This window comes from Pleurodeles waltl, chromosome 1_2, assembly GCF_031143425.1.
Source record: "Pleurodeles waltl isolate 20211129_DDA chromosome 1_2, aPleWal1.hap1.20221129, whole genome shotgun sequence".
Lineage (NCBI taxonomy): Eukaryota > Metazoa > Chordata > Amphibia > Caudata > Salamandridae > Pleurodeles > Pleurodeles waltl.
This window is the reverse complement of record NC_090437.1, coordinates 986,068,205-986,087,701: the sequence shown is the minus strand read 5'-3', so window position 1 is coordinate 986,087,701 and position 19,497 is coordinate 986,068,205. Positions and strand designations below refer to the sequence as shown.

Here is a 19,497-nt window from a genome sequence, read left to right as displayed (position 1 = left end):
TTAGCCACCTTCCTGAGTTACAGATTATGATCAATGAAGTGGATTGCCACATGGTTGAATTCCAAGTCTTAAAGTATCCCCCTCCATTACTTATCTGAGATCAGTGGGGTGTTTGTGGATTATGAGCTTGTATATAGTTCTGTTGGTTACGTTTCACAATCAGGAATAAGCATTGGCAATAGGTCTGACTTTAAATGAATGTTGTATGGTAATGTGAAGCATTACAATGGGAATTGATATGTATTTGTGTGGAAGCAAAGAACTGTGGAATAATATTGTAAGATAAAAGGTCAGGTGACAGTTGTTCTGTCAAGCCAGACCTACAACTTAATGACTGCCCTCCTCCCATTCTGTGCTCCTGCTGGAGAAAAAAAACATAAACTACTTAGGTATCTCAGACACATTAATAGCATTTCAAAGCCATATATGTGCTCCCAAAAGTTCAATCTCAGGTACCTTGGTAAATAAACAAAATGCACACAGCTGCATGGAAGTCAAGCACTTTTTTGTGTGGAAACAAACAGCTTCTGACCAATCATAACATACACTCTTGGCTCACAACATGGTGGGTGCAGTCAAAGTACCTCTACAGTATTGCACACATAATTGTCTGGTGACAGCTGCGCTGTTCAGCCAGATCATAAAAAGAGTAAACCCATGAAGAGTGATGTGGACAATTCACAAGTATGCACTATTTGTTTTATAGAAAAGTCTTGAAAGTTGAAGTTCACACTGTAGATGTTCTTAGTGCTGTTCTTGAATGTGTGCATGACAGTCAGTGATTCTATCGATGGGTACCTTTCTGTTTTCTGATGGTGCGTAGATCAGGTACAAGATGAAGAAGAAATAAGAAGTCTGCGGATGAAGAATGCCTGGAGTGTAAGATGTGAGGGTTCCTGAAGAGTACTGAACAGCAATTACTTGTGATTGGCACATGGAAGTGAAGAATGTGTGTGCAGGTGAGACGTTTTAATTACGATGACAGCATTGTTACTGAGCATGGTAAAAGTGTGAAATAAATGCTGTGCTTACATGTGTTTCAAGGTGAACCAACTAACAGAAACATAATTAGATTGAATAATTAATGAAAATGTTTTAATTTATTAGCAATTGATTGTATCAAGCAACTATTTAGATCCACAGCTCGCCATCAACTTCAGCTAAAACCATAGACTTGACATATTGACTTTCATTGATATAGCTTCTTAACCCTGCTGTTACGTCATCATTGATACTGTGCCTAACTTGTAAGGATCATATCTCTATGAACAGACTTGGATTAACATGCCTTGTTTAGTGGCATTCAGCAGCCACATGGCACTCTGTTCTATGGGATTGTGAGCCCCCCTGATTCCTGCCTTTAAATACACGCTTCTGTTCCAGGACACTTACCTTTGTCCATTAATAAACTGGACTTGCCACTCCTTGTTGTTTGTTTTCATGACCATCCCAGGCATGTAGGCAAAGGATTCTGGGTGACTGTCGGCTAGAGCTATTACGTGGCTTCCTATGCTCAGGTCGTGCATCTCAGGCAGAATAGCAAACATGTGAGTAGTCAACTGAATGGACTGAGAGGCATCTGTCCATTCAATCACAAAGCGGGGTCCTTTCCATTCTCGGGGTGCAACTGTACCTTTGTGTGAAAAAATAATACCATTGCATTATTAAATGTTTCTTCGAAATATTAAATGATTCTTCCATACTTTTTCAATAATTACACTTTGCATAATTGTTTGCGAGATGGCCATATGGTATACTATTCCATATTCCAAATCTTTTTGAATCTTGTGAAGTATGAAATATGTTTCATTTATTAAACGTAAACATATATACCTCAGAAAAAGCAGAGAAGCCAAATAAATTATTTAATAGTTCTATGAACGATATGGTATGAATATGATTTCTGTTTCATTGATTTTGTCTGTATTATATTTAGAAATAGGACTGGCAAAGTTTCTTGTCACAGCCTTTACCTGCAAATTATACCGGACTTCAAGATTGATCCTTTGGTCGTAAGTTGAACACAGATTCCTTTTTACCGCATGTTAGAAATGCGGTCTTTGGTTGGCAGTCAGGTTACCCCCTGTCCTAGCAAGGACCCTCACTCTAGTCAGGGTAAAAGAGAATCACCCTCAGATAACCCCTGCTTATCCCTTTGGTAGCTTGGCTTGAGCAGTAGGTTTAACTTCAGAGTGCTAGGTGTAAAGTATTTGTACCAACACACAAAATAACTTAATAAAAACACTACAAAATGACACAACCCAGGTTTAGAAAAATAGAGAATATTTATCTAAACAAAACAAGACCAAAATGACAAAAATCCACAATAAACAAGTCAAGTTATCAATTAAAAAGCTAAAAGAGTCTTCATGTAGTTTTAAACACACACTAAAACTGTTAGCGTGAAAATGTGCCTTGGGTGTGTCAAAAATAACCCAGCATGGGCGAGTGTGCATCAAAAAGGGCTTGCGATGTGTTGATTTCACTCACGAGCGAGACCTTGAGTCGTTTCTGCTTTCATCGGGTCAGGCACGTCGTTTCTTCTCTCCGCAGGAGAGCGATGCGTCAATCTGGTCGGCACTCTCGGGACCGGGCAGGCCTTGCGTTGTTTTTACATGCCCAGCGGTACTTGCGTCGGAAATCCAGCTGCACGATGATCCGAAAACCACACAGCGCGATCTCACCCGCCTCCGTCAGCGATGCAGCGTGTCGTTTCTCCAGCTCCGTGCGTCGATTCTTCGGTCGCATTGCAGGCGAGCATCTATTTTCAGCCGCAAAGTCAGCGGCGTGTCGATTTTTCAGCTGCAGATTGGAGTTGCATCGAATGTTTCCCCGCACAGCGTTCTATGTGTGTTTTTCTTCCTCTTAGGCTGCCAGCTTCTCCTTTCAGGGTCCCAGGAACTGGATGGGCACCACAGGGCAGAGTAGGAGTCTCTCCAGAGACTCCAGGTTCTGGCAGAGAGAAGCCTTTGCTGTCCCTGAGACTTCAAACAACAGGATGCAAGCTCTAAATCAAGCCCTTGGAGATCTTCACAAGATGGAAGGCATACAAAGTCCAGTCTTTGCCCTCTTACTCTGGCAGAAGCAGCAACTGCAGGATAGCTCCACTAAGCACAGTCACAGGCAGGGCAGCTCTTCTTCCTCAGCTCTTCAGCTCTTCTCCAGGCAGAGGTTCCTCTTGGTTTCCAGAAGTGTTCTAAGGTCTGTGGTTTTGGGTGCCCTTCTTATACCCATTTTCTCCTTTGAAGTAGGGCTACTTCAAAGCAAAGTCTCTCTTGACTATGAAATCCTGCCTTGCCCGGGCCAGGCCCCAGACACTCACCAGGGGGTTGGAGACTGCATTGTGTGAGGGCAGGCACAGCCCTTTCAGGTGTGAGTGGCCACTCTTCCCCTCCCTCCTAGCACAGATGGCTCATCAGGAAATGCAGGCTACACACCAGCTCCCTTTGTGTCACTGTCTAGTGTGAGGTGCAACCAGCCCAACTGTCAAACTGACCCAGACAGGGAATCCACAAACAGGCAGAGTCACAGAAATGGTATAAGCAAGAAAATGCTCACTTTCTAAAAGTGGCATTTTCAAACACACAATCTTAAAATCAACTTTACTAAAAGATGTATTTTTAAATTGTGAGCTCAGAGACTGCAAACTCCACATGTCCATCCCCTCCCAAAGGGAATCTAGACTTTAATCAGATTTAAAGGTAGCTCCCATGTTAACCTATGAGGGGGACAGGCCTTGCAACAGTGGAAAACGAATTTAGCAATATTTCACTGTCAGGACATATAAAACACATTACTATATGTCCTACCTTAACCATGCACTGCACCCTGCCCTTGGGGCTACCTATGGCCGTGATAGGTCTGAGACATGATTACAGAGCTACTTATGTGGGTGGCACAACCAGTACTGCAGGCCCACTAGTAGCATTTGATTTACAGGCCCTGGGCACCTCTAGTCCACTGTACTAGGGACTTACTAATAAATCAAATATGCTAGTCATGGATAAGCCACTTACATACACATTTTGTAAAGGAGCACTTGCACTTTAGCACTCTTTAGCTGTGGTAAAGTGCTCAGAATAACAAAACAGCAAAATCAAAGTCCAGCACACATCAATAACCTAGGAAACAGAGGCAAAAAGTAAAGGGAGACCACGCCAGGGATGAAAAGTCTAACACTGCATTTCTTCCTCATGGTGTAAGGCATGCCCATGTGCAAGTATATAAGGATGGAGCTTTTCCCATTGGAGTCTGCCTCAGGGCAGAAAAGAATGTTCCCACCAGGAAGCACCGTTCTCTGGCGTTGCTTTGAAATTGGCATTCTTTGTACACTGCGGGGATGCACTTAGGTTTCACACAGTGCATTGGGTTGGTGGATATTTTAGCAAGTGGTTCTCTCACAGTGGCACCAGAATGCAGGAAAATTTAGTGTCAGGCTGTATGCTATTTGCAGAGAACTAGAGTCAGTTTTGCTGTAAGCCTGATGGAGCCTGCTAAAGGCATACTCCGAGGGATCATTTACCTCGACTTCCTCTTTTTTCTCCCAAATGACACAGGAGGTGGGCATGCAAACTGAAAGGAAAATGAGAATGTGGACTTTTTACCCAGAGGCAAAATCAAGGATAAACTAGTAGGCCGTGACTGAGAAATATACTCAAAGTTCTTGTGAAGGAGAAGCAATAAAAGCATGCCAGGAGAATCAAATGATCTCTCATTCCCCTGGGAAAGAAACAGATGTCAATGATCAGGAACGTTATACAAAGATGAAATGTGTGTAAAGAAAAAAAAAAGTCTCACATCAAGAGAAGTTAGCAGCCAAATAGATCTTTAATTTGATTAGCCTCCATCATCTGATATGCTGGTTCCTATTCTAACCTGAGGTGAAGGCGCGACATACATCTACTTAAGTTCATGGCTAAGAGGGATGTGGTGGAGGAGAAAGAATCATTCCTACTGGAGACGGTTCAGTGTGATCCCAAAATACCATGCTGAGTGAGGCTTACATGAAGCCAGAACAGCGGCTGTAAGACTAACTTTGCAAATATCATTATGAAGGACTTTAAAGCCCTACATGTTGCAATAGAGGAAGAAGATTGCACACACATTCCGAGGATCATGGAATTACAACCTATTGTGGCTGGTGCACATGAGCTGTCAGAGCTGCATAACAATAACTAGTGTGTCACTTTTAAAATAGACTCTGGAATTTTCCCCTTTCCACCACTCCCAGGTTTTGCTATTGCATTTTCTCTTTTCAGACATAGGGTTTAACACTATATACAGGATGTCTGTAAGCCAGATGATCAGACGACCACTCTTTGTTAAAATACAAATATTAATATTTCTATTGGTTGCAGATACAGCAGAAAATGTTATGAGATCAGGTGGACGTACGCTGGACATATGCAACTATGGGTTAAACAAAGTAAATTCATATTTATGTTGCAAGATAAAGTTTCTTTTTCAACAAACTTTTGTTGAATTTTACATGAACAATGAAGACATTCAAAAAGCCCCTAGAGTATACTTTCATTCATAGACAAAATGTATTTTGTGTACATTGCTAGCCTAATCAGTCCCATTACAAATCATTGTATATGATTTAGGACATTATTAAAATGACTAACATGGGTCTGTTGCTAGCAGATTGCAAGTGCAGTCCATCATGACAGCACCTTCTCTTTCACCTTCTAACTACTGGTGGCACGGTCAGTTATTCCAATACAGTCACAGTGCCCTGTGTGTTCAAGGGAATCCTTATTGGCAATGGTAAATTGATTAATCAATAGTGTCTACATCTGATCAAACTGTTAATTTTTATTATTGATTGAACACTTCTGGGGCTCCAGTGAGGATATTCCACAATCTTTGTGCCCATGTACCCAGACAGTACACTTTAAGGCACTTCAGCCAGTTTCCATCGAAGTTGAAATTCCAGTTTGGATGTCAGAAATATATGTAGGATTAGAGGTTTATTAATTTTGGTTATACCTTCCACACAGGGATACATTATAGTCAATATTATGGTCACTAAGTTATATAGCACTAGGTAAACAAGTACACCTTTAATCTGTTCTAGTACCTTCTTCCAGGAAAGAATCACCATTGGTGTAACTCATCACTACCCCTCTAATGTTTCCTGTAACTGTTTGAAAACACCTGCTTTATTCACCTAAACACATCTGTCAGTTTTACATGATTCTATAACACATTTATCTACATGGACATGTTTTAAGGCATTCCATAGATCCTTCCGCAGTCACACTCACTTTTCGTGAGTACCCTCAACTGCTAGAGCCCTCTTCCTTGAAGTATAGATCAAATGCAGACAGCCTGGTTTTTACTGACAGTCATGAAGATGCTACAGCCTGAATCTGATTTTAAAAGCTTCGTACTGTGTGGGTTGGGTCCTTAGATCTTGCTATTCTGATACTGTAGCCATCAGCCAATGTCTCCAACCTTTGTGTAAAGCATTAAGAAAATGATTGTGAAACTTTATTTCTGATAAATGTTGATGATTAAATATCCAATCAGCACCCCACCAATATACAAATTATTGCATTGTCTTTTCCGATTGGGGCGAATAGGGTACTTCTTAAAATATCTCTATTTCTTTTCAGTTACTTAACAATGGGCACAGGTAAAATAATCACATAGGTCTGAGATAGCAATATCAGCAGTAAACCTACCTACTATAATTGACCTATTAATCAATGTATAGTATTTTGACAGCTGTGAACAAACCTGAAGTCTATTAGACTATAACTTGCCATGTCACATTGTAAGCAGGAAATACTCAACACAACTTGAGCACCCAAAGAAACAATTTTGGAATCAGGTTTGAGTTCTGTAGGAAATGTCCCTCTTTGCAGGGTCATACCCAAACCTTTTGCCCTTTTCCCTCCACTTTTTGCTGAATTAATTTTTGTTGGCCTTAGGACTGGATAAAAGTATTGGGCCTCTGACCCAAACAAGTCATTACACTTCTGGACCTGTGGATACACTGCCAGGAAGAAGGACTGCTGTGCTGCTGAAGGGCTGTCACTCTGCTGGACTGCTGCTCCTGAAGAACTGCTTTATGGCTGTGCTTACATGATAGCCCATTGGCGCTATACGCTTTTAAGCACTATATTTTTGGTTATTCTTTAAAAATTCATAACTCCAGTTCTACTTATTGGATGTTTGTTGTTTAAGTCTTGTTTTGTTCATTATATTAAGTTCTATGCTTCTAATGAGGTGTAGTACAGTTTTGTGTGGTGTTTTAACTTTTGTTTGAAGTGTTGCACAATTACTTAACACATTGCCGCTTAAGTTAAGCTTGACTGCTCTGTGCCAATCTACCACGGGGTGAGCATAGGTTAATTTAGGGTGTGTTCGTGACTTACCCTGACCTGGATTGTGATTCTAGTATGGACAGGGGACCTACCTCTGCCAACCAGAAACCCACTTTCTAACATCGGTGATCAGCGGTGAGGATAGGACTAGTGTTTGTGCAGTGCGATACAGTAAATTGATGTACACTACCATTCCACATCTAAAACCAATTTGAATAAATTCCCCATGATTGGCCTTTTTAATTTTTTCCAAATTCATCCTCTCTCTACCTGCCTGTTGTAACTGAAACCTCACCTGCAAAGATGGAGTTTGAGTTGTTCAACCTGGGCGCTACACTTTGGCCCGGCTCAAAGCTTTTTGCCTGAATAGGGGATTGTCTGTCAAAAGGAGCATAAAGAAGGCAGAGTTCCAAAAGTCTTTGAGTGCATGAGCAGAGGCACACCAGGCCCTACCAGATGATGTGGAGGAAGAGTTGGATGAGGAAAAATTGGATCAGGACCATCAGAAGAACCTTGGAAGGGCAAAATGCAGTCCCCGGATTAGCAATTCCTCCCTGTGCAGAGTAATGTGTCTTCAAAGAGGCTGTCCCTAGAGGAGTTAGAGGACAGGAGGGGAGAGCAAAAGCTTAAGTTGGAGCTTGCTAAATTGGAGATGGAGCAAGCTCTGGAGGAGAAGAGACTGGCCATGGAGGAGAGAAGTATGGCCCATGAGCTCAGTCAGACAGAGCTGAATTTGAGAGCTAAGCACATTAATTTCAGCAGTAATGCTGGCAGGATACCTGCAGTGTCCACTGTAGAAGGAAAAGTCCACCTACCCAAGCATCTGGTGCCCAGTTATATGTTGGAGGATAACAATGAAACGTGGTTTTCAGCATATGATGTAGCTCTAAGGGTGCACAAAGTTCCTAAGGAGTCGTGGGGACCAGCTTGTGCAGGTACATGCCCACGGTGGGGAGTGACACACTACTAAGACTAGAGGCAGAGGACCAGACACAGTACACTCCCAAGAAGGACATACTTGTCTGTAAATTAATAGGTATATACCTAATTGACATATTTAATTTACCTATACGTTTATAGTACAGTGGCATCCTTTACCTGAGAAAACCATAGTTTGATCTAAATGTTTATTCTTATGTAATCTTGTTCTTCTTTGAGTTGGGTACAATATTGAAGGTCTTGTTTCCCATTCACCATTTCACCATAAAATACTACTTCTATACTAGCACTCAGAGCTCCTCAACATACACAGTCATTCAAGATGCCCACACTACCATGACTGAAGTATTGACCGAATGTTCTTCATACTCATATTGGAGAGTAGCTGTATGTAACAGGGAGCATTAAAGGACACTGTAGACAGCCACACCCCAAGGGTGGTCATATCCGAAGCGAATTGAGAACCAAGAGGTAATGTTATGATACCCTTGAGGGGTGACGTCTGGGTTGATTGCTTATCCAATATGCCAAGCTTGTATTGATGGAATGCTGGTAGAGATGTACAAACTGAGTTTATTAAAATGTTATAAATTAAAAATGCCAATAAAGATAAGTCTATAATACAGTGCACTAAATGTGTCCAGGGCCTATAAATGAAATGCTAATAGTGAGCCGACAGCTATGCTTGTGCCACCCACTTAAGTAGCACTTCAAAACATATTCCAGGCTTGCCATTGCAGCCTGAAGGCAGTGTCATACTGCCATGTCCACTTGGGTTTAAAACCCAAATGCTGTGCCAAGCATTAAACTCCCCTTTTATTACTTATGTCACCCCTAAGGTAGGCCCTAGATAGCCCATAGGACAGGGTGCTATGTAATTAAAAAGCAAGACATATACTTTTAACCTTTATATGTCCTGGTAGTAAAAAATCCTCACATTCATTTTTCACTACTGTGAGGCCTACCCCTCCCATAGAATAACATTGGAGATTCCTTATTACATTTAACAAGCTGTAATTCCTGATTGGGAAGGGGTACATATATCAGGTTTATTACCTATGGAATTATAATGATAAGTCCTTTTTAATGGTAAAGTTAAATTTATTGTTACAATTTTGAAAACATGACACTTTTAGCAAGTTGGAATTTTCCTGCTCATACCCCTGTGTGCTTGTAGCCTGTTTCCAATACATGTCTGTGAGGGGTAACAGCTGCACTCTGTGCTTTCCCTCTAGACAGCCACATACAAAGTGAGCTTAGGTGTGATTGATGGGCAATCAACAAGCTGGTGGGTTACCCTAGGCACAATTGGAGGGAAGAGCTGAGCACAGCCTTAAACGTACACCTGGGCTGCATAAGCCCTGCAATGAGTCTGGAGTCAGAGCAGGAAGAAAATACCTCTCTGCACTTCAAAGACCCTTCCTTGAACTCACCCCCTCTTCAAAGGCACAACTGGGTAAAGTACTGGGCCTCTTACCCTACCAAATCAGTACACTTCAGGATCTGTGGATACCCTGCCAGGAAGAAGGACTGCCGTGCTGCTGAAGGGCTGCCACTGTGCTGTACTGCTAGTCTGGAAGAACTGCTTTCCGGCAGTGCTGACATGCTGCCTGCTGCACTCCTTGCTTTGGTGAAAAGGAGTGGACCCACATCACTTGAACTTAACACCCAGACTGACCCCAAGGGCCAGCTAAATGTTCTCCTATTTTCTGAAGTCTCAGGGACATCAAACACTTCCAACCCACTTGGACTTGCCAATTGTAAGTCTTGCCCTGCTCAGGGGTGCCAAGCCATTCCTGGGCCCTTAGAAGTGAGTATAAAGTGCTGCTCCAGCAAGAATCCCCACTTCTACGCCATTGCACCTTTTGGAACCAATACATCTCCATTGATGCTACCTTATCGCTGCTGCTGCAAAGATCTGCATCTATCCTCATTCCATATCAATGTCTCCAGCAGTGATTGTAACTCACAAAATAAGCCAGACCAGGAAGGCCACAAAATAACATAAGAACAAAATGGGTATATCAGCATTTTAGCAACTGATATTTTACCCATGGGGACAGTGGTAATCCCTTCCAAAAGTGAAGTGAGTTCCTCTCCAAGACCATCACTGTTTCCATGTTTCCAGTACATAGCGGTTCATGTTCTCAGTATACCTGCACCATTAGAAATTTAAAAACATCTGGTTGTCATTTAGGCCAATGTACACGGTTGTCCAACCCATGGATACATGTTTCACAAGTTTGAACATACATGATTTTCCCCATTTAATTTTGAGGCCCAAGTTCAAGTGCATATTTCGTCCTGGGATAAATCCATTTGGATCATTATGAAAAACCACCCTTATTACTAGGCCAGTGGTAAGTACCTTGCTCAAGATCTTATTTTCTATGTCAGTAAAGAGATGTGTCTATAAGCTTTTAGATCTAGAGAGTCTCTGTTTTGAGCAGTACCATTCTCTAGTGAATGCTAGCAGTAGACCAATATCATATGTATCTGAATACAGTTTCATTAATTTGAGGACTAGCATTGTTTGGTAGGTGGCATGAAATTTGGAAACTAAGCCATCCTGACCCAGTGTGTTGCCTGTGGCCAACTGTTTGATAGCGTTGGATACCTCCTTGTGAGTGAGTGAGCTGTGGTAACTCCAGCAGCTGGAGGTAGGTCACCAACCCAAACTTAGCAAATACGGAATTGACCGCATACAATTCAGGGTAATAATGTGTTAATACCACTTTGATAGCCCCTGTGAGCTAACCACCTCACCTGTAGCACTGCATACAGCACATAGTGGTTTGTAACTGTTATTGTTTTAAAGCACCCAGACCAGCAAATGGCCAGATATATCTCCCTCTCTGTGGCTTCTAGAGAAACGTAATTGATAATCAACTTACTGAAGGCAGTCCACCAGGGTTCTATGGTCTATTCAGACTCAGAACACTCTGCCAGTATAGGCTACTACACCAGACAGTCCAGCTCTCAGACTTTTCATATTGCCTCTGTAATCTCCCTACGGAGACCAAGACTATCTACATGTATTGTTTTAATGCAAAGTCCCTGGATTACCACCTTGAAGGAGTTCTATTCAACTGACATACTAGAGGCAGGCCCTTCATTTTCTATGAAATACCTAACAATTAGCTCAACTATCACTGCAACCAATGCAGCATCATGCAAAGCCTTAGGCTGTAGTCTCCACAGTCGGTCCCTTGCGACATTTTCATTCCATTTAAGCTGCAGCCGGACAGGGCTAGGGGATGACTCAGCCCCTGTCAAATAGTCTATAGTCTGCAATTTTCCCTCAATGCCCCTAGTACCATGTACAGGTCCAATCTCTAATATAGCCCATGCAGTGGTGAAAAGTATGTGTATTCACAGGCTTCTGGGTACATTCCTCTCCATGTAGCTACTATCTGCAAATTCCGTCCCTCAGAAGCAAACCCCTGTGAAACTAGAGCACTATGTGCTGTCCTTAAAGTGGGGGAAAGATCTGATCCAGCACCACTTCTAACACCATATTATAGCCCCCACCCCCAAATGCCAGTGTAGTCACATTATGAGACTACATGTGGGGTAGTGACTCTAAAAACTGTATCTGATTCATGTTATGGGCTTAAACACTAGTTAGAGCTTCTGCAAGCATGCCATGTAATATTATATTCCACCTCACTGGATCTTTGTGTGTCTGCAGAACCTGAAAAGGTACCTCAGAAGCCACCCACACCTCAGTGTCCCTGGCCAAGGAAGAATAATTAGCACCCACTATCTGCCCATTCCAGAAGTGATGCAGGACATTTGGGCCATGCTGCAGTAGATGTGTTTCCTGCTGGCATGCTCTCTTATTTCCTCATCATCTTTTTAGGCAGGAGTAAATGCTGCATAGTCTAGATACCATAGCCATTACTCTGACATTCCAGGTAACCCAATTAAATGAATCACATGCCATAACAGAAATCTATGGCATCAGTGTTGTTGGTGAAAACCTAATTTCCATCCCTAGTCCATTGACAATGCTCCTCCCTTGGTATCTCACTACACTAAACATAGTAACCAGTACTGGCGCGTAAGCACGATTGGTTGCAATTTCAACACCCCCACATGAATATGTATGAAACAATTACAAGTGAAACATATATAACAACAAAACATCAACTCTCAGCGTGTCCCCTATATACTCACACCGCACACTTGTGCTCTGTAGGGGAGAGGTGCACTTGGACCAGGGGGTCTACTCAAATCTCAGATTGCCTATGGAACTGCAACCCCGCAAATCAAAAATCCCCTTTTTGTCAAAATGCACCATTCCTCCTCTCTTGTACCCTATTGGCAGTGTTGTCAGTCAAAAAGGTTCCTGATGGCCATATTCTCCATCAAATAATCTGCCATCATAGGAGTTACTGTAGGGTCAGTCCCTAGAGCACCAACTGGCTCTTCTTGCTCAGATAATTACTGAGTGCAACATCACAGGACTAGGTGTGCCCCTTTCCTGAGTGTGGCTATATTTTTTCAAGTCCACCATCACTTTGGCTTGTTTTTCTACTGCTGGCTTTCTTTGTGGATGACCGAAGAGTCCACCTAATCTACAGCGTGAAGGCTTGTTCCTACAGTGTCCTGCTTTCCTCTATTCTTTGTGATCCGATATGAATACACATTGGGTTTCTAGCCATTCCTGAACCTCTACAGGAGTACTGAACACAAAGACAGTGTTGTTCTTTGTGACCTATTGAAGCGCAGGGAACAACAAAGCATATTGAAAATTCAGTTATCGCAATTCGGCCTTGCCCTCCAGAAAAGAGCTTTGCAGCTTTTTATTGTTCTTGTTGTGTATTCTGGGAACAAATAAACCTCTGTATTGTCCACCATCCATAGGTTGTGTTGTTTGCAAAGTGTAAAATCAAATCTTTATCTCTATAATTAAGGAGCTTCAGTGCCATTGGTCAGGGAGTGACCCAGCGCTCTGTGAGCCTGTTCAAAAACAAAGTGAAGTGGCCATTTTCCCTCAATGATATTCTCCAGCAGCCACTTTTCTGTATACCGTTCCACAGACTGTCCCTCCAATCCCTCAGGTTAACCTTTGACATGAATATTGTTCCTGAGGGAGTGACTCTCTGTGTTTTCTGCCCTGTCCTGTAAATACCCAACTTGTTCAGTTAACAATTGCAGTTGGTTCTGTAGTTCCTACTCTGAGGACTGCATTACTGCAAGGGTGGACTCATTCACTGCAACACTCTCAGCATCCTTTTTGTGGTTGGAGCAGAGGAGACCAACATCTACCTTCAGTTCATCAATCTTGCCATCCAGAGATTCCTTCAGGTCCAATTTCCCTTTACGGATTTTCTAGAATGGACTTTCTTGTGTACGCATCATGTGGTCTTGCTCGCTACCTTCAGGATGCTACGGCTCATTGACAGATTTCACTGCAAGAGCCCTTTCTAGTGTCTGTTCATCATTGATTTCCTCTATTGTGGTACTCACACTCAGCGCTACTTAAAGATCCCTCTAGACAGGTAATCAGCGGATGTGTAAGCTAACCCTGCCATAATGAGCTACAACACCTGGTAAATCACATAGTTTGAGTGCAATTAAGGAGCCAGAGACACAGATCATCTGCTAAATCTGAAGTCCTTGAGTAGTCCCGCAGTGCTGCATCTCAAAGAAGCAGAAACTCTCTATTGACAGGAACAGGCTGAGCCACATAACTGGCCCAGCATGGAAAGATTTGCCATGCAGGTATTTACAGTCTACTGAATGATTCATTTCTGCACCACTGTTCTGGCTGGTAGGGACAGGCTGGTATCCCCAGGGGAGTAGCTTGGTCAGTAGGATTGGGGGTTGTAAGCTTGAGATTTCCCAGCAATTACGCTAGCATATGTTGTTAAAATACATTATGAGAAGCAGGACACAAAGGGGGACTTAAAAAGCAGTGGAAAGAGAGAGGAGTGTGCTTTGTTAGGAATACTTGAAACACAATAGTTTTCAAACAAACCAAGTTTGAAGGCAGAGACGAGAGAAAGAGAGACTTTGTGTGAGTGTGCAAAAATCTACGGTAACTCCAACAGACTCCTCACAATACCCAACTGTAAACACTTGTACCCATCTATTTACTACAGAATAAATTTTTAAGGTGGCGTAACACCCCAAAATCCCCCCTTAAGCTATGCCCTGGGGTGTCCCATCCAGGGAGCCTAGCAGAGTGGCACCTTCCTTAGCAAGGGCTACCCTTGATTCAGTACAAGGAATGTGAAGCACCCCACCAAACCAAATTGTGCACTGGAGTACCCGGTGGGGCTCTGTAGATCTTCACTTGGGGGCAGGAAACAGACACAATCTCAAGTGGTTCTGCAGGGACCTGGTCGCTCAGCTATCCCACTCTGATGCAAGGGCAGGCCAAGTTAGCATGGCCAAAACCACGTGCCCCATCCAGTCGTGCGGCACACAATGGGCTCCCCAGTACGATCGCATAGCACCTCTCCCAATCCAGTGCGGTCCGTAGGAACCCAGTATATCGCCATCACCCTGGAGAGCAGCCCCACTCCACCGTCTGTTTACTGATCCCTCAGCGCTGCCGCCTTCTTAGAATCCAGATTGGTGCTGTTCCACTCTTTCAGTTGAGTGATTCTGTGCCTTATCACCACTGCTTGGCTAGATCAGAAGGTGTGAGACCTTGAAGGAATGCTCAGGCGCAATGTATTCCCTGCAAGAAAGGGGAATTACAGGGTCTACATTACATAAGAGCAATGACGGGCCCAGAGTGCTCCCTGAGCACACGTCTGCTCACATCAGAGTATAGCTACGCCCCCTCAATGGGGGACTTCACACGTTTTGGCCTCACCCAAGAAGACTACTTCTGACTAAATAGGTAGGTGAGGACTTCATTTGATCTTCTTGTGAGCAGGATAGCCTGTTGACTCTAAATCCTAATCTCATGCATTCTACTTTATGTTCAGAGGTGTGAAAGTAAGATGATAAATGAGCTTGGTCTATAACCTTAGATGCTTGCCAGCTTATAATTAAAGAATGTCACACATAGCACCCATCACAGGATGCTGTTAACGTCACTCTTCATACAGTACCTGTACATTTCTAAGAGCCCTGGATCTTGAATATGTTTCCTAATTCTTGAAACGAGATAAGGATGCCTGTTCTTCTCTGCCAGAATTCCTACTGGAGTGCAACTGAGTTGCAGAGTCAAACCAACCACCTCCTCAACTAAACCTTTAAACCAATGTGCCTACTGATGTTCCCTGCTTGCCTGCTGTGGGATACCCAATTTTCTGAAGGTTTATGTGACTTCATCCATTTGGGACCCAACAGTAACACAGAATTCTGAGACTGCAGCAGACACTAAAGCTAAAGGGAATAGTGGTCTTCATAACCCCATCTGCAGAGTTCCTTCAGCATAATCTGCTACCATAGTAACAAAGGTCCTAATTACTAAAGTCCTTTTTGCTTTCATTACAAGACTATTGAGATAATTGTGATACAGATTAAGTAGTTGTATCCTGGCACCCATAACAGATACTGACAGCAAGTCTTGCCAGTGGCCAAAGCTATGAAAGGGTGAGACTATGGTACTTTTAAGGGAACATTGCTTTTCCTCCATAGAGTGCCCTTGACTATGTTTCTATGTGAGATTGGCCATAGGACACACACACCTCTGATTAGTTAACAAGAAGAATTTATCATATCAACTCATACTTTAGTCAACTTTAGTCAAAATCCAGTGGATCATTAATATGGTCATTATCTCTGTCATTAGACATGGATCAGGCGCAGGGCCAATGTCTGGCCTAACAAGAATGTGTCAAGGACATATCTTATTGAATATTCAGCTTTGCTGCATGATACAAAGCTCATGACTACACCTTTACCAGGAGACTGAATTAATGGCAGGAATTGGAGGAATGTATTCCAGACTTGCTGCAGATACAATATGTTTTCCTTTCATTGGTCTGCATGATGGCTCTTATCACATCCAAATTCTCCTGATTCTAGAGAGAATACTCCAGTTCACCTTGCAGGATCAACATCATTATTAGATTATTCACCAATTGTCTCCAAAATATGCAACTATGGGAAATGCAGCACATCATCTGTACTGCCCACTGAGCAATCCTACTGCTCCAATGTCATTGTATTGAATCGCGATCTGTGTGTAGAAGATCTGACCTCTGTCTCTGTAGTGTTCTCCTCCTCATCCCTGCATCACATTTTGTCTTTCCCTTTGTTGTCAGACCTCTCTCTCTCACACATCGCCTCTATCTTTCCCTATCTCGCTCTCTCTCAGAGATCTCTCTGTTTTGTCCTCTCCCAAGCTCTTTTTCATTTCCCCCTCCCTTTTCATGTTTCTTTTCCGTTCTCTTTCCTCTTTCTTTCTTCCTGTGTATTTCTTTATGTTCGCATGTTCACTGAGAGCGTAAGAAACTTTTCGACACTTTCTCTTCGCCCTTTAACAATGAGCGTTTTTCGAAGTTTGCTACATTAGTTTGGGGAGATACAGTGTATCACATCCAGAAAGCACAGTGGTGACTGTTACTCATAAATTACACGCGTTACCATCAGACACCTGCAGAGGCCGCCGAGGCAAACAAAGGCCCCTGCAGCCCATCCAGGATGCCCCCATTCACTCTAAGGCCGATGAATGTTTATTAGATATCGAAGTCTCTAGGGCGCCTCACCACATTCTGCGGGGCGGGTTGGGCTGGGGTATCATTTTGCGTCAAAAAACAACAGCAAGGGGGGCAGAGAGTGGGATATTCGGAGGATAGACTCCTGGTCCAGTGTGTGAAGTTCCCAATACCGGGGAACCATAACGAGCAGAGGTTCACAGTCGACTTCGTAACTTTAGCAAAACCACAGAGGATTTTACGCATCTCGATGTTTGTCCCCCGATGAGGCCCTACATTTATTATTTGAAGGGTTCTGCTTTCCCTAATATGGGCAGCCCATATATTTGAAGGATTAGGTACGTCTTTGAGGTCCTGACGAATCGCATAGCGAGAAACATGTTGACCTGTAATGTAGAGTAGCACAGGGGATCCTGTGTTTTCTTCATTTTGTCTATTTCACCACTCTCTAGTATAAGGGTTGGTGGCTACAGTTAGCACAATTTTGTTATACTTTATGGGGAGTGTAGACATTATTTTACCATATCCCTATTCTTTGTTTTTAATCTTGTCAGAGGCACTAACATTTAATTAAAGATATCAACGGTTTGTACCTCTAGACATTTTTAACTTTTCTACTCCAATCCTCGATTCCTATTTCTGACCGGTGCGCATTTCGCTCAAAAAGATCTCCGGCAAAGAGCCCCCGTGTGGGGCCCGTCAGGCATTGCAGCGCCGGCCTGACGAGGAGCACAGCCCTATGATGAAGCATGTCACCAAAAGGTGAGTGAGGGCTCGTGCTTACAACCTTTTGGTTTTCCTGATCTGCAGAACCGGTAGATACAACTTTCCACTTTTTGGAACTGTGTGTGCAATTTTTGGTTTATACAGTATCATTTTGCGTTACATCACTGCTGAAGGGCTTCTCCAAGGGGGGGAAATCTTCCCCCGGACCCACATCGCAAGATCTTTGTGAGCTTGTATTATGTCCCTGAGGGCCTCTGATTCCTTAGGGCTATTTTTTCCAAATCCTTGTATTAGCATTAGCAGCTATCAGCTTCTCCTTCACTACTTTTTTGTTCCAAAAGCTTGTAAATATTTATGTTTTAAAAATGCAGGGAAATAAAATATTCAAAAAGAATTACTGAATTGTGTACCGATGTAATATAGTCCATCCTTGTCATTTCGGGCGACAACAGTTCTCCCGATTATCGACTCTTCTTGAGAAATAATCTCTGCTGTGATCTCTTCTTTCTTGGTATCGCTAATCACATAGGTTTCTTCTCGAGCCACATATCCTTCAGTCCCATCATAATACCTAACCTGGGGACAAAAACAAATAAGTGGGACAGTCAGTACTCCGAAGGTAAGTTATGTTATTAAAATATGAGTTTTTAGAGGTTATTCAAATCCCATTACCTGCTTCTAAAATTGCCCTATTGTAAATGACTTTCAAATGTGCCCCCAGGCAATCCTGGTTACCCAGCACTACATTGCTCCCCAGCTGGGATTGCACTTTTTTTCTTTCAGAGATTTTTATTGTATTTTCACAAGAATAAGCCATGACATGACACCTTACATACATGAAGACATAAAATATGTGAATATAATATTAAGGAACATAAATGAGATAAGCATTAAGCAAGAAAATTAGGTCACATACAATCAGATGAACTAAGAGGACAAAATGTATATACAAATAGAAAAAGAAGCAGGAAAAGAAGAACAGGCTACACACACTCAATGGTATCTGGTGTGAGCATTGGCTCCGCAGGGCATCCAGCGCCTAACAGGCGAGCCTTTGTCGGATGAAACTAACAGGTTAAAGAAGGACATCAATGGGGATTTATTCTTTTGCAAGTATACGTCGAAGGGGTCCCATAGATGTCTGGAGCAGGAAATATCATGTAATTTGCCATATAAAACATTATCGACCCCTGGGATGGTGCACAGAAGTTCCACCATTTCTCAAAGGAGGTGACAGAGGTTAGCTTCCAATCAGAAAGTATTGCCTTAGTATGAAGAGATCTGGTCAATCCAGTCCGGAGGCAAAGGATTAGTATGTAATCCCAAAACAACTGCCAACAGATCCATCTCAATATGCACCCCAGTTATATTGTGTGTTAGTGAGTGAATCTCGGCCAATAGGGGTTTGACTATTTCACAGGTAAAAAACATATGTTGTAGACCCCCCACCCTCTCCTCCCATCTCCAGCAAACATCTGACATAATTAAAACCAATTTCGTGAATTCTGGATGGGGTTCAAAATGTGTTGTGCAAAAACCAAAATCTGGACTGCACCAAAGCCAATGTGATTTTATCGCAGAACGGGGATTGCCAATTTTCTTTCTGAGGCAACAACCGAGTTGACAGTATTACAAATAGATTCAAAGTATGGCTCGCATTTCTGGGTGTGTGATCTGAGGACGTTTCTTGGGGGATTCTAGAAATTTTTTGATACAAGATAGAGAGTGTCCCTGTTTCTTGAATATGCCTAACAGACCAGGTAACTCGAGTGAGTGTGGTGATTTCAATTTACCAATCACACCCCTAAACCTCTGGAATTTATAAATTTCAATAGCCTCAAGATTAAATGCGCAGCAAAGGGACAAGAAAG

General features: G+C 42.7%; 1 protein-coding gene across 1 annotated transcript in view; it reads right to left on the bottom strand.

Moving 5' to 3' along the window:
- Positions 1 to 19,497, bottom strand: part of LOC138246875 (uncharacterized) — a 204,523-nt gene that overhangs the window by 12,902 nt on the left and 172,124 nt on the right. The window contains exons 13-14 of the mRNA XM_069201626.1: positions 18,037 to 18,202; positions 1,393 to 1,633 (exon numbers count right to left, since the gene is read on the bottom strand). Of these exons, the coding sequence (XP_069057727.1) occupies positions 1,393 to 1,633; positions 18,037 to 18,202 (407 nt within the window). The remainder of the gene's footprint in view (positions 1 to 1,392; positions 1,634 to 18,036; positions 18,203 to 19,497) is intronic.